A 15,910-nucleotide genomic window follows, 5' to 3' on the forward strand; every position below is an offset into this window, starting at 1 on the left:
TGAGGATCATTCCTTTATTTAATTTTAAAAATTAAATAAAACTATGTAAAATTGTATTTTATAGAACTTAGTATTTTGTTGTTAAATCGAAATTTGTTGATATTTATTTAAAAAATTCTAAATACGTAAATAACAAATTTGTTGTAAAAATATGAAATATGTAAAATATATGCAATTTAAAGCAAAAAACAACAAATCGATGCCATCTATGCCGTCAAGCATAGAAATCCTTGCCCTGATCATAACATATCAATATAGTATGTGCTTCTGATCTTTTGTGTTTTTCAACATTCTAAATTATCGATGAAATAAGTAATATATTTCAATTGAGACAAAAAACGAAGTGATAAAATTTTTTTAAACAAATTTTCTTGATTTAAATTTTTAACATAAATGCAACTTTTTTATAATAAAATAAAACCAACCAAATCCCACAAAAACACAATCACAAAAAAAATTCCCAAAACAATACACAAAAACCTTATGAAAATGTATTAATATAAAAAATAATTTAACGAATATTAAAAAAAACGAAATAAACATTTAAATTGATTTCTTTAACATAAGTTTTAAGTTTAAATTTAAAATCAATAAAACACAAAAAAAAAACTAGATATAAAAAAATATTTTTAATAATTCCCTTAAAAACTTAAGATTAATAAAAACAAAATTTACAAATATTAAAAGAAATTTGCCCCAAAATGAACAAAAAGCAAAACCAACAATTAATATTAAGTTCAAGACTTATTTTATAAAAAAGAAAAGAAAACGTAAAAAAAAATAAAATTTTTAATTAAAAACACGAATTTAATTTTAATTAATTAAAAATATATATAAAATATAAAACACTTAAAAACAAAGTAATAAAAAAACTCTTAAACACAACATTCTTATTATTCTAAAATTTTAAAAGCAATTTAATTCAAAATTTAAACTTTATATTAATAAAAAAAAATAATTAAATTAAATAATTAAACTAATTTAAATTTAAGTTAAAATTAAAATTAAACAAAAAAACGTAAAAGGAAAAAAATAAATGACTGGTTCTTAATTAATAAATAATTTAAAAATATTATATACCTATATTTTTGGGAAAAAAAATTAACAGCAGTATAACGAATATATAAATTGCAATTTTTAAGTATTTTTTCCAACAAAAAAATAATAATAAAATTTTTAAATAAAATAAAGGAATTAAATGAATATATTTGTATAAGATTAAACAAGTGCTAAAAAAGAAGTTTATGTTAAGAGAAATATTTTAATTTTAAAGAATATAAGAAATTCTGGCGTCAGTTTTGAATTTTTTGATCAACCATGATTTAGGGTTGAAAAAATTCGAGTATTTTTCATACACAGAGTGTATAGGTTAAGCCTTCACAGCATTTCTTCTGAAAAGCTAGTGGATGTCAACAGCTTAATTCTAATTATAACACATTAACTCCTGTGTTTTTTACCCCCACTGTGCAATGATTTAAAAGCTTATAAACATAGAAGATATAAAATTTATTTCACGTAGTTAGATCCGGTAGATCGAATAATGGTCAGCTTGTATGTTGTAGGCGGCGAATTGGTCGCATTAATGTCTTCAGAATAATCCCTACAACTTTACATGAGACTGAGGACTCTGAACATGGACATGTTCAACTACTACATCTAGTGAGCAGAGATTTGGTAGCATCAATGTCTTCTAATGATTTGAACACACATACTATGAACATCGACTCTTTTTGTCTACCATGTATTGCTCTAGATTTTTCAAACATATTCCGTTCTATTCCGTTCCGTTCGTGGTACTCTTGGTAGTTCACTACGCTCGAACTGTCAAGTAGAATCGAAGAGAGTCCGTCTTGACCGGACCACTCCACTCGTCAGATGTTGTATTTGTAGTATTAATCCAGCCCGTAGCTGTAAGAAATTTGAGGATATTATTCATCCTAAACTCAGATATCTCACTAAGGTTAGATATACAGTGATTGTCAAGGAAGCGGTTCCTTTTTTCGGCCAGAGTAGAGCATTCACAGAGGAGATGAAATACCGTTTCTTCCTTTTCACTGTCTTTGCAACTTCGACAATGAAAATTGAAAGGGAGACCAAGCCAACTTGCGTGTCTGCCTATTACCCAGTGTCCTGTTATTAATGCTATCAGCCCCGATATGTCCCATCTACTTCAGTTTATAAGGTATCTTGTGCGTTTCTCATTGAAGAGGGCCACACTAACTAGGCCCCTTTACATGTGTACTCTTACTGAGAAGAGAATGATTATGACTATGTTTTCTTCTGGTGATATATGTAAGTGTTATTCTTGTACATCTTTAAAAATTGTGTTTTTAGTTTTTAAAGTCTTGCATGTGGCCTTTTACATACATATTTGTTGACTCTGTATCCCTAATAAAGCAGAGTGTTGACCGCGAGTTGATATCGAAAACAATGAACATCGACTTGTCCAATAGAAAAATTATATAAGTGGGCAGAGAATTGGTCACACTTTCTCAAACTTATCAAAACGTGATACCTCCTACAAAGAATAAAAACTTGCTTTGTTATCCATGCAAGGTCAAACATTCCCATGTTATTACGTTATTTGTAGGCCAAATTCTCTAAACAAGTTTTAGTGATCTTCATTCTAGTGAGTAGTGAATTGGTCATCTCTACGCCTACTGGACCATCACTAGCACTATCTTCAACTCCTCTAAACCCAATGACATGGTGACTCCGACAATTCACATAAACTTCATATCGTCTATGTGAATGTTATTTACATTCAACATTTTCAATTTTGATCCGTCATATTCTATTCCTTGGTGGCCAAAATCCATGAACCTGCATCTCTGAGATTACTCTTCCTCTTACTGATTATGAACGAATATCGCCTCGTCATTCCTTTAAGTGTTATTGTTTTGCACCTTTGTCTCATTGTCCTTTGTATTCTTTATCCGTAATGATGCCAATTAAAGTCGAATTTAGACTCCATAACATGCTCAACTTATAAGTTATTCAGAAGATTTTCCAATTCCTTTTTTAAGAGCGGATGTGGCCGTATATGTTTATGTTCTTAGAGCGGATTTTGCGTTCAAATATTTTAGTTTTAGACGATTTATTAACCTCTGCCTATGAGCATTTTCAATTAAATTTTTCTTTATATTGGGCTGCTTTCTTAGTCAAGCTGCTTGCGGCTTACAAAGACTTTTCGTACTCATCTATGACAGAATTCTTTTTGAACAGACATTTCTGGATTTGATCCGCTTTTGTTAAGCAAAACGTAATGGTACGGTGTCTAATATTGGTCTGCTGTCTTATTCATGCTTGTTGCGATTAAAAAAAAACTGTTCCTACTCATCTATCACAGCTTGCTGTTTGACATGATTGTAGCGCTTACGAGCACAATTTACAACATTTTTAGCATTATTACTAAGAATTTATAGCTCCTTGATATACATATCTTGATATGAGGATAATTTTTTGTTAAAATCTTCCTCGGAACTCCTTTTTCCTCAATAAGTCACAGTATTTGTTGTCATATTTTCGAAAGGTAAAAGAGAAGTAGTTCAATGACTAGAAGATTAAATTTCAATTTTCAATATAGCAGTTGTCATGGTATCAATACATCTTAAAGGACTTTCAGATTCTTGGCACTGTTAACACACACCTTGATGTTATAAGTATGCCATGGGATAAAAGGGTGCAAGAAAAGGATTATTATTGTATTGGCTTTTTTTCGATTAACACAAAGAGATTTTAAAAAGTCAAGTATCTCCTTCGGATTAAAATAGAAAATGTCCTTCTATCCGTTTGTCCATCTATCCAGTTGTCCATCTGTCCAAACTTTGCTTAAGTTTTTTATTAAAATTCCCAAAAAATTAATTGTCTTTAACATTTCGTCTTCAAAATTTATATTCACTATTGAAAAGGTTAAAATATTTCTCTTAACGAAAAAACCAATTAAACTAAAAAATATAAATTAAAAACAAATAACTTAAACTATATTTAAAATATATTTTCATATATATAATTTCATTAACACACAAATATTTAAATTAATAACTTAAAAAAAAGTACTAATCTTTAAGAGAATCTTGTGTATTTATCTTGTTAAACAAAAAGAGCCCAGTTAAATACATGATGTTCCCTTTAAATAATATACAAAATTTTAAAATGTTTTTCCTAAATTAAAAAAAAAAAACAAACCCCTAAAAGTCTTTAAACAAAAAATTCGAATTACGCTTATAAAACGAAACTTTTTTCGTAAGACATTTTTTAAGATAATTTTATTTTTTCAAAAATATTAAATAATGTTTTTTTTCAAAAATCTACTCCTAAGTAAAGAAACAAAGGATATAAAAATTTAAGAAAATTAGACAATTATTATAATAAATCTATAATTAAATGTTTTTTAGATAATATTTGTATTTCATAAAAAATATATATATACGTATACATATGTATATCCTTAATTATATTAAAAAATCCCAAAAACACACAATTTCAAAAAAGCAATTTATCTACAAAACCAAAAAACAACAAAAACAAGGAAACACTTATCTAAAATTTTTCCAACAAGAAAAAAACTATAAAAATTATACACAAAAGTAAATTTAAATATTAGTTTAAAACCTTACAATTCCTGTTTAAGGACTAGCTGTATTAGCATCAAAACTGTGATATAAAAGCAGTCCTTGCATTTGTTTTTAGTTTTCCAAAATTTTTAATTTTTATTAGTTTAAAAACTCTATTCTTAAAACAAAATTCAACAATAAATATCAAAACAATCACTATACAAATATACAAAGAACATAAATAAAAAATATATTAAATAAACAAAACTCTATGTTATTAATAACAAGCAAATTGTATTTAAATAATACTTAAACTTGGTTGTTTCTTTTGTTAATTATTTTAAAATTATTTAACTGTTTCTGTATTTAATAACTATAAAATGAATATTAAATATGCAACAAACAAACTAAAATAATAAAACAAAAACATATAAAACAATCCCTGTAAAATTCTACAATGATCCTTGAACAAAAAAAAAATAAATATTTTTTTTCTTTAAATCTTTACAAAAACCCAAAAAGCAAAAACAAAATTTGTTGTTTTAATATTAAGACCGTAGCAAAGAAGTCAAACGAAATACTATGTAAGTATAACAAAAATATAATAAATTATTTTCAGTTTAAAATAAGAGTGCTATATTCGATTGTGGCGAATCTTATATAACCATCACCATAATATATTTAAAAAATATTCTAACAAAATTATTGAAAATTAGGATCACGTAGATGCCTGGTATCTTTTAAAAACTAATTTAAACAAACAGACAGATTGACAGACAGGCAGGCAGATAGACACACAGACAGACGGACAAGGCTTAATCGATTCTGCTACCTATAAGGATCCAGAATGTGTACTTTATGGAAAATAATATTGTAGAAATTACAAACGGAATGACAAACTTATATTAACCCTTCTCACGAAAGTGAAAGATATTTAGTAAAACTGACGTATATTAATTTATGTGTTTCAGTCGACTAAAATGAGGTTCGAGACACTTATTACCATCCATCAGAATATGACATAAACGTTCCTAATTGAGCCTTCTCACGAAGATGAAGATGAAGGGTATAAAAATTCGCAAAATTAAACTATATTATGTTTAAGTGTTTCAGCCGACTAATGCAAGGTATGAGACTCTTTTGACCATGGCTCCGTCGTCTAGGTTAAAGACTTATAAAAAATCGCGCCTAGTAAATTGAATGTTCTGTAGGTAAGTCCATAGACAAGTGATTAGACAAGTACATGAATAAATCAAAATACAAAGACAAATAGAAATAGTTAATAGACTAAACGATAGATTAGTTAATAAACAGTCCCGACACTAATCAATAGATGGTGGTATAAACTAATCCCATGACAAATTCATAAGGTAGATAACACACTAGGCCATAGACTAGTACAAAGACTAGTTAACAAAGTAGTCTATAGACTGGTTATAGTCTTATCAATAAATGAAGCCTTAGACTAGTCTATATATTGGTCCATAGAATAGTCAGTAGATAAGTCCAGTAGACTACATGCATATCTAAGGACGAGAATCCACCCATGAAATAATGTATTAGTTCTACAACTATTTCTAGAACACATGATTTCAGGCTAGATTGACGTTGAGACCAATGACTTTTGTTCGAAATTGTCACCTTCGAAATTAGTTCTGAGGAAGCGGTAATGAGTAGACACTCGTTCTTTGGAACGCTATTGGAACTAGTTTTTTAATCAATGATTTTTGTTTGAATTTGCCAACCTCCAGGGAAGCTTTAGAGAACATATAAACAAATATTACTTTTTTGCTCTCGGTACCATTCAATTAGAAAGCTCTTTAATATCTTGTAGTTCAGTGGAATGCAAAAATATACATTTGAACGCGTTTTCTATTACGATAAAAATAAGTTTTTATACATTTTTAATTTTTTTTTTTTTTATTTTTTAATTGATTCCAAGAAGTTGTTTCAGAACTAGTATGTGTTTCATTGAACTAGTGCAGTATCAATGTATAACTAATTTCAAAGAACTAGTTCCTTGAAAACTATTTAGAAGTATTGAAGAACTACAATAACATTCTAAAGAACAGGTAGCACAAGTAAAGGCGACACTACTAGTTTCAAGGCTATTGTTTAAGAATCTGAAGTGGCAGAATATAAGCCTGATTTGAACTAATAGGATAACGATCCCATTTCATGCCTATAAGTCGCCTTCATATTGCTCAGAACCGGTGTGCCTTATTAATCCTATCCTCTACGTGATGTCAATGATTACACATAATCTGTTACCGGTTTTTTTCTGGCTCAGCAACTAAGAGAAGTACTTTTGAAAATGTTGTCTTTATTGTTAAAAGACAAATGTCCGTCTTCGCCGGATTAACATTTAGGTCACTTGTTTGAGCCCAGCTCCAGGTCGTAGTCAGAGCTTCCTTAGCTATTCTACACAAGTATTTTCCCTTAGAAGTATTACGACATTGTTTGCAGATCTAAATACTTTCTCGATTAGATCCTTATAATGTCCAGTGTTATAATGTCTATGGTCGTTATGATAACTTTTAAAACAAAAATGTTTTGGAAACTGTATTTAGAATTAGGAATTTTTCCAAATTTTTTGTAAGTTTCACTTTGAATTCCCTTGAAAAAGTGTCCTTGATAACAAGCATTTGACCGGTGCAGTTGCAAAATCTGGGGTACTGAATATCTGCTTCACTAAATTAAACCTAATTTTTTTAACAAATAGATTCTTTGAAAACATGAACTTTATTGCTCATAGACAAAGCGTGTGTACTTTTGAAATTGTCCAAACGTTCATATCGAAGTACCATAGAAGTACTATTTAAAATAAATGTGATTGGGTTAATTAAACATACGTTTTATCTTAACAATATAAACTTTAAAATAATATGAATTTTCATGTCAGATAGAATTGACTCCAACACATAGAGTAGGAGAGTCGGACATGGCTTAATCAACTCAATCTTGTCCTTGCCAATTTGTCATCCTAACAAATTCCTATAAATAAAAACAACATATTCAAATATTTATTGAAACGTTTATATGCATTTCTTTATTTAAATATATATTTTTATTGATCGTTTTTTTTGTTGTTGGTTTCATTTTTTTATGTTTTTAATATAGCATTTTACTCGATTTTCTTTTTTTAATTATTAAATTTTCACTTGAAGTTTTTATTTAGTGAATTGTTTTTCTTTTTTTAATAACTACCTGGTTGTTAAAAAGGTATGTTATTCTTTTGAATTATTTGCTTAAATATTGTTTTCATTTTTATTTAATGATGTTTTTAAGGAGTGTATGAATTTTTCTTCTTGTTGTTGTTGATTTTCTTATTTTTTTATTTATTTTTTTTTTTTGGTTTTTAAAAAAAGCTCACTATTTATTTAATTAAATTCACATTATATACTGGTTTTCTGTTTTCCTTTTGTTTGTTGTTTAGTATTTAATCAAAAGACAGTGGTGCTTACTCACTATAAAGTATTAAAATTGTTTTTTTATTATTATTTTTTTACGGAATTTTTTACTTAAATTTTGTTTTGGTTTTTAAGCTTGTGGTAATTACTAATTATTTTAAAGGATTTCTTTTTATTTATTTAATTTACTTAGATTTATTTAGTTTTCCAAGCTAAAAGAGTTTTTTATGACAATTTATTAAATTCCTATTAATTTCGATTTTTTTGTTTTTTAAAACCTAAAAAAAATGTTTTGTATTACTAGATGGAATTTTTATAAGAACTGGGATTATAGGTTAGTATGTTTTTAGTGTTAAAATTTTATAATTTTATGGTAAAAGAAACAAGAGTTTTTATTATTCTCATATTCATAAAAAAACTAAAACAGGATTAAAATAGAACTAGAACTGAATTAGAACTGAACTAGAACACAACTAGAACTAGATCAGAACTAAAACAGAACCAGAACAAAAGAAGTACAGAAGTAAACTGACCTAAAACTGAATTAGAACTATACTAGAACTGAACTAGAACTGAACTAGAACTGAACTAGAACTGAACAAGAACTGAACTAGAACTGAACTAGAACTGAACTAGAACTGAACTAGAACTGAACAAGAACTGAACTAGAACTGAACTAGAACTGAACTAGAACTAGAACTGAACTGAACTAGAACTGAACTAGAACTGAACTAGAACTGAACTAGAACTGAACTAGAACTGAACTAGAACTGAACTAGAACTGAACTAGAACTGAACTAGAACTGAACTAGAACTGAACTAGAACTGAACTAGAACTGAACTAGAACTGAACTAGAACTGAACTAGAACTGAACTAGAACTAGAACTGAGCTAGAAATGAATTAAAAATGTGAAGCTTAACGAAGATTTTTTAAAAGTTATGCAATAAAAATATCGAATATTTTCTATAAACATGAAATGTATCAAAAATTTTTCTAAAATAAAAGAAGTTTTCTATAAATGAAAGAAACTAGAAAAACTCAAGTTTCTTTTAAAACCATGAAATTACTTAAGGATTCTTTCTGTTGTTTAAGAGATTTTCTGAAAATGTGCTTTTTATTGTATTGTTATTTATTTCACGTATTTTGTTTGTTTAAATATGAGGTTTATAATAATTTATTACTATTATTTAATTACTAGCTATTTTTTATTGTTTTGTTTTTAGTTATTAAATTTTCTGTTTTCTTATGTTTTTACTGAAGAAGGGAAGGAATTTTTCTTTATGGAATTATGTTGATTTCTTTTTATAATATTGTGGTATGGTTTCTTTTTTTTTGGTGTTTTATGTCAATAAGTGTACTTTCGTTATTAATTTTATGATTTATTTTTTTTTTTTAAGGAGTGTCTTATGTTTAAGTTTATATAATTCAGAGAGTATATAGATTTATTTACTTTTTTATTAATTTGATTAAGAAGGCTAAACATTTATATTTACTTTTTTATATTTGTTTTATTTTGTTAAATAATTAATAATAAATTTGTTGTATATTACTTTTTGTTTTTATAAACTCAACTTGTTTTATTTTTTTGTTTAAAAATTTAAATCATTTTGTCAACATGATGCTGGGCAACTTATTCTTTGTTAAATATTTGTTTTACATTTTATTTTATAAAGAAATTAATAAGTATTTGATTTTTGCTTTAAAGACACATAATATTTGTTGTTTTCATTATTACTTATTTTGTGTGTGTAAAGTTAATAAAATTAAAATAGTGACTAACAATAACGCAGTGTAGAGAAGAGAAATTTATAAAAAAATAATAAAGAAAAAAGAGAAAATTTATTAAAAATTTCTTATTAAATAAAATTGATACCACTATAAGACAAATTGTTTTTTTAGTTTCGATTAACTGATATTTGTTCAAATATATTCTATAAAAGAATATCCTGAATGCAAGTTTATAATTTAAAATATAAAAATATCTAAAATTTTTTTTACCAATGTTTATGTTCAAATTTGTTTAACTTTAACATTTTTATTGATTATTTTTATTTTCTATAGAATTTTTTAAAACATCAACATGTTGCGTATACTTTATTTCCGGTTGGTTATATATAAATATTTATCATACGCCTACGGTTTGGTTATTTCTTTGTAAATAAGTTAGTAAGACATTGCATACTTTTAGGAAGTAAAAAATTTGGTATTTTCCACATACGTGGCGTATACTTTTTGTAAACATAAGCAAATAAATAATCCTAAATTAATGACAAAATATTAAGAAATATTAAACTTTTTAGTACTTTTTGACCATCTATTAAGCATTAGTTAAATATTAGTAGATAACTAGTTAAAAAGAATATTCATTAAACCTACAAGTGTTTATCTATATTACATATTAGGCAACTCAATTGTTTAGTCATTAAATTAATACAGATTAATAAAGATTTTTTCATAGAAGTCATCTAATAGTTCAAAGACTAAACATAATACTAGCTCAGAGAATAGTCTCTTAAATTGTACAATAGCTTGTCTATAGGCTCGTCGACAGTACATAGACTTGTTCCTTAACTGGTTCATATGCTTCCTAATAGACAAGGCAATAGAAGAATCAACAGAGAGGTCTATGGAGATCTATGAACAAGTCAATATTCTAATAATATGCTCAGTCATTAGCATAGTCTCTAGACTATTCAGTAGACGTCTTCGTAGATTAGTTGATAGACTAGTTGTTATTGTTATTCAATTAACCAATCATTAAACTAATCAAATAATGTATCATTGGACTAGTTAAAAACTAATTATTATACGCTATTCATTAGTTATATATTAAACAGTTGACTAGTTATTAGATTAGTTAATGGAAATGTAAATACACTAGTCATTAGACTAACCAAAGAACTAGTCAATGCCCTAGTAATTAGACTTGTCTATATACTAATGAATAGACTAGTCACTAAACTTTATAGACAATAAATTAGCATATTGTTTAAGTCGAAGTCAATTCGTTAGATTTTAACATGTAATATACTAGTCATTAGAATAAATAATAGACTAGTTGCAAGACTAGCATAGCCATTAGATTTTTCTGTAGAGTAATCGTAAGTTGAAACAAAATACTAGCCGTTAGATCAGTTAATAGACTAGTGAATGGACAAGTTAATAGACAAGTTAACAGGCCAGTAAATAGGCTAGTCATTAGACTAGTCAATAGACTAGCCACAAGAATAGTCAATACTCTTGTCATTTGACTTGTTTAAAGACTAATTGTTAAACAAAATAATAGACTTGTCTTTAAACTTTATAGACAATTGATTAATCTATTGACTAATTCAAAGACAAGTTAATAGACTAGTCATTTGACTCTCCAAACGACTACTAGCAAGACTAAATAATAGGCTAGTCATTAGACTTGTCAATAGGCTAGTTGTAAGACAAAACAATAGGCCAGGTCTATAATATTATAGAAAATTGGTCATTTGACTAGTCTAGCCCATAAAGTAGTAATTAGACTAGTTCAGAGACTAGTTAAGAGACAAGTTCAAAGACTAGTCTAGAGGCTAGCTTTATGGACTTAGTACTTATCCTTTACTTCAACAACAGAAATTAATTTAATTGTCAATATAATAATAGTCCGTAAAATACTTTATGATAAACTATGAATCAAAGAATACACGACCTCCTAACCCCAATCAATAGAAAACGATTTCATTTGTCAATAGATACTAATTCATTCTCACTGCTCCTTAAAGTATGCAAAAAATTGGCAAAACTCCCTTTCATAAATCTATCTCTACACTGTGATTATAAAGAAAACTAAAGAAAAGCTTAACATCATCTTAAACAAAAAACATTTAATGCAAGCTTTTGTTTTTCTTGGTTTTTTTTTATAATAATATATAAATATAAATGTAAATATAAGTTTGGTTTTGCATTTTGTTTGTTTTTTTTTATAATAAGTTTATAATAATATCAATTTAACATGCATTGTTTGTTTTTTTGTTTTTAAAATTTAATTATAATGACTTATTTTGCAGTGTTAGTTTAGTTGTTTGTTGGGTTTTTCTTACGATCCAATAATAATAATACTTTTCTTTTACTTGTCATTTAGTTTAATGAGTTGTTTGTTTGAAGCTTAAAAAAATATTTTCAATACTTTCAAGATTTTGCTTTCTTTTAGAAACTAACAAAAGTTTTAAACAATTTGTGTTAAACATTTACTTAAGCACTTGAGAATTTTAACAAAAAAATTTTTTTAAATAAATTTTTAACAGAAATAGCAAATATAATTTAATCACTTATGAAAAGGCAAAATAGGTATGAAATTAATTTCAAATGTTCTTAATTTTTTAATAATATTCTTAAGTTTTATATTAAAAATTTTATTTGTTTTTTTATTTATTAATATTAAATACCCTCTGAAAATTGTTTTACACATACGAGAATTAATTTAGTTTTTTCTTTTTATAATGTATGTAAAATTTCTTTTTAATGACGGAAATTTCTATGCGCCTGATTAATAAAATGGCCTAAATTTGTTTTTTTTTAATGTTTTTAGTAAGTTTGTTTTTAATTTCATTTTGAGTTTTTAAGTTTCTTTTTTATTGTTTTGTTTTTTTTTTTTCATTTTTATTAATAATTTTTGTTTTGGACGGGTCTTCGTGTCTTTGGTTTTTTCTTGTTGTTGTTATTGTTGTGGCTGTTGTGTAATGAAATGTATGAACTCGTATGTTTGTTTTTACTGTGCTGTGTAGTTGTATTACTCACATTTTGAAAAAGCAGTTTTCTTACTCGTTTGCTTAATTGTTTATGTATTTTGTCTTACTCAAAGCTTAGTTGCTCTTTTTTCAAAAAAAAAAAAATCTCTTTTTTTCTGAGCATTATTTAGTAGTGTAACACATTTAATTGAAAGTGTAAGTAAGTGTTAATATTGAGAGTGTGTAAGTACTCCATTTTGTTTTACTATCAAGCAATGCTTTAAACAATTTTAATGTTAGTCGTTGCTGAACTCTTGTGTGATCAAGTTAAAAGTGAATGAGCAGAAATAAAGAGAAAAATATATAATTACTTTGAAAAAAAGTTTTAAATATTTTAGGCATTTTATGTAATATATACCAACCTAAATGTTGTTCAATATTTGTGTGAGGGGTAAAATTTGGTAAATTTCTTAACTGCAAAAAGTCTTAATACTATTTTTGTTTCTTTTTGTTGTAATTTTTGTTAATTTTTATTTTTCTTTAGTATTTAATGTTCAAGTATAAAATTTAAAAGCCATTGTTTTTAAATTGTTTTTTGTGTTTTACTAAAAAGCTATTGACTTAAACACTCTCCTCTTTGCTAGTGTTACCGCCCCAAAAACGATCAAAACGATCACGAGCCTTTTCTAGAACATCTGTGGCTGTGGTACGAGCTGTAGAAGCTGTGGTGGTGGTTGAATTAGAGGATGAAGACAAATTAGCGGCTTGCTGTTGCTGTCCTCCTGCAGCGGCCGATGAAGCTAATATAACATCAACATCAAACATGGGATCTTCGAGAACCCTGATGGTGGTGCCAGGCACTGGTTTTTTATTAGCATTATTTTGTAGCAGAGTATTTTTGCCCACATCTGTTGTAGGACTTCCTGCGGTGTTATTGGTAGTTTGTGTTGGTGACTTAGCTTCGTTGTTGTTGTTATTGTGAGAATTATTGCTGCGTGGTTGTTTTGTTTTCCAGGCTGCTTTATCACACAAACGTGAGTGAATTAAGGGATTAAATTACGAAGAAGAATGAAGTGTTACGAAAAAAGTGCTTTCTTGCTTGATTGATTGACTTTTTTAAGCTTTTTTTTGAGTTAGATTTTTTAAAAACGTTTTTTTTTGTTTAATGATGATATATAATGATGAAAGCGAATTAGTATTGAAAAGCGTTTTTTTTTATTTTTTGTTTTTTTTATTGGATATGGATGTTACGAAGAACAAGCGTGCTTTAAAGCTTACCGTCCATTTTGACTTGTTCAGTCAATTCGGGAGGTGCCGACTGGGGTGGTGGTGGTGGTTTTTCTACAGGGGTAGAAGCTTTTATTTCACTTTGGGGTCTACTATAATTTTCACCTGTAAAATATTGAAATATTAAATTTTAAACTTTTTACCTATAAATCTCAAAGTTTACCTTCTTTGACATTTTGTGTTACGGTAAAGGTTTTCCCTGTATCCAAGGGTACAGTCCAGTTAACGGGATCTGGTGAACGCATAATAATTTGTTCGGGACTCTTGACACGAGTAGGTTCTGGTGGCGATTTAACTATGGGTTCATCAGGAACCTCAGCCACTGGTTGGGGACTGCAACTGGATACAGATATGGCAGTGTCACGGCCATCTTCGGTATCATCTACATCAATAAGAAAGTATTTAATAAATAATTCCTTTTCTTAACAATCAATTAAGGTGGTAAAATTTTGAAATCATTCGTTAAGTTTAGTTTGTTTCTTTTTTAGTTAAAGCATACTTAAAAGTTTGTTATTAGTAAAACGGTTTAGTATTCAAAAATAAGTTTTTCAAAATATTTGTTTCCAAAGTAAAAAAATCCTGTTAAAAAATGATATTTTTAACAAAATATAGATAGAAAATATAAGTTAAACAAAGCCGCTTTAAAACAAAGGAATTAAATATTAACAAAATATCAAATTGAATAAATTTATTTTCTTATTTGCTTAAATAAAAACCATCAATTTAAAAGGCATGCTCAAAAGCTTTAAGAGCTTTTTCATAAATTAATTTGCATTTTCAAAACAAACTTTTCAACCAAGCTTTTTTGTTAATTGTTAAGTTTTTTCTTATGATCATTGTTAAGTTTTTTTGTTATAACTGTTGTTAAAATTAAGACAAAGTAATTCAAATAGAGTTAGATAGAAAGACAAAGTAGTAAGAGTTAAAATTAGAGAGAGAACACATAATTTTGTTGTTTGTGAGAGAGAAAGATAGAGCGGTAGAGTGATGTTAAAATGTTAGTTGGAGTTTTTAATCGTTAGTATTTGTTATTTAGTTTAAGGGTTTAGAGTTGATTGTTTAGTTTTTGAGTTATGTAGAGAAGTATCGGAGAGTAGAGTATTTATTTAAACGCAGCAACTAAAGTTAATAATAGACTACCATTACTTAACACTCAACTACTGGAAACATTTAATTATTTACAACAAGTCTAGAGAAATAACAGAGCAGGAGAAAAGGACTAAAAATATAAATTACATATTTTTTTTTTACATTTTTATTACAAACATTGAAGGCATTTTATAAAACAAATAGATAAATCCACATTTAACATTTTTATAATTATAATATTGTATAGTAACCTGGCAACATTTACCAAATTTTTAAGTTTCTAGAAATAATAAGTTTTAGCTTTAATCACATAACTGGTCGAATTTTAAGTTTTTCAAATTTTGTTTAACAGTAAATGTTTTGAGGTTATAGCAGTTTTTTATAGATTTTAATATAAAATTTTGTTACGTCAAATTTGTGTTTCATACATAAAAGGCAAACATTTAGTTACAATTCATTTGATTACACTTGTGCTTACTACCCAAAGGTATTTATATTTATTTACATTTTTTCACATTGACGTTCTAAATATATTTATTTATTCTAAATATATTTATTTTTATTTAGAGATTATAATAATAATTTTTGAATTTCTCATCAATGACTAATATTAATTATGACAAACGAGTAAACTCCTGATGATAAATATAAAATAATTTAATCTGAAGAATTAGCACTGAACAAGAAATGAACCAGAACTGAACTAGAATTGAACTAGAACTGAACTGGAACTGAACAAGAACTGAACTAAAACTGAACTAAAACTAAACTTGAACTGAACTAGAACTGAACTAGAACTGAACTAGAACTGAACTAGAACTGAACTAGAACTGAACTAGAACTGAACTAGAACTGAACTAGAACTGAAC

The 15,910-nt window shown here is 27.1% G+C and overlaps 1 protein-coding gene across 1 annotated transcript in view; it reads right to left on the reverse strand.

The window, feature by feature from the left end:
* Window positions 1–12,566: 12,566 nt before the first annotated feature.
* LOC111675514 overlaps window positions 12,567–15,910 on the reverse strand; it is a 29,618-nt gene continuing 26,274 nt past the window's right edge. The window contains exons 10-12 of the mRNA XM_046947966.1: window positions 14,116–14,334; window positions 13,944–14,057; window positions 12,567–13,681 (exon numbers count right to left, since the gene is read on the reverse strand). Of these exons, the coding sequence (XP_046803922.1) occupies window positions 13,287–13,681; window positions 13,944–14,057; window positions 14,116–14,334 (728 nt within the window). The 3' untranslated portion in view covers window positions 12,567–13,286. The remainder of the gene's footprint in view (window positions 13,682–13,943; window positions 14,058–14,115; window positions 14,335–15,910) is intronic.

The sequence above is a fragment of the Lucilia cuprina genome, chromosome 4 (genome assembly GCF_022045245.1).
Source record: "Lucilia cuprina isolate Lc7/37 chromosome 4, ASM2204524v1, whole genome shotgun sequence".
Lineage (NCBI taxonomy): Eukaryota > Metazoa > Arthropoda > Insecta > Diptera > Calliphoridae > Lucilia > Lucilia cuprina.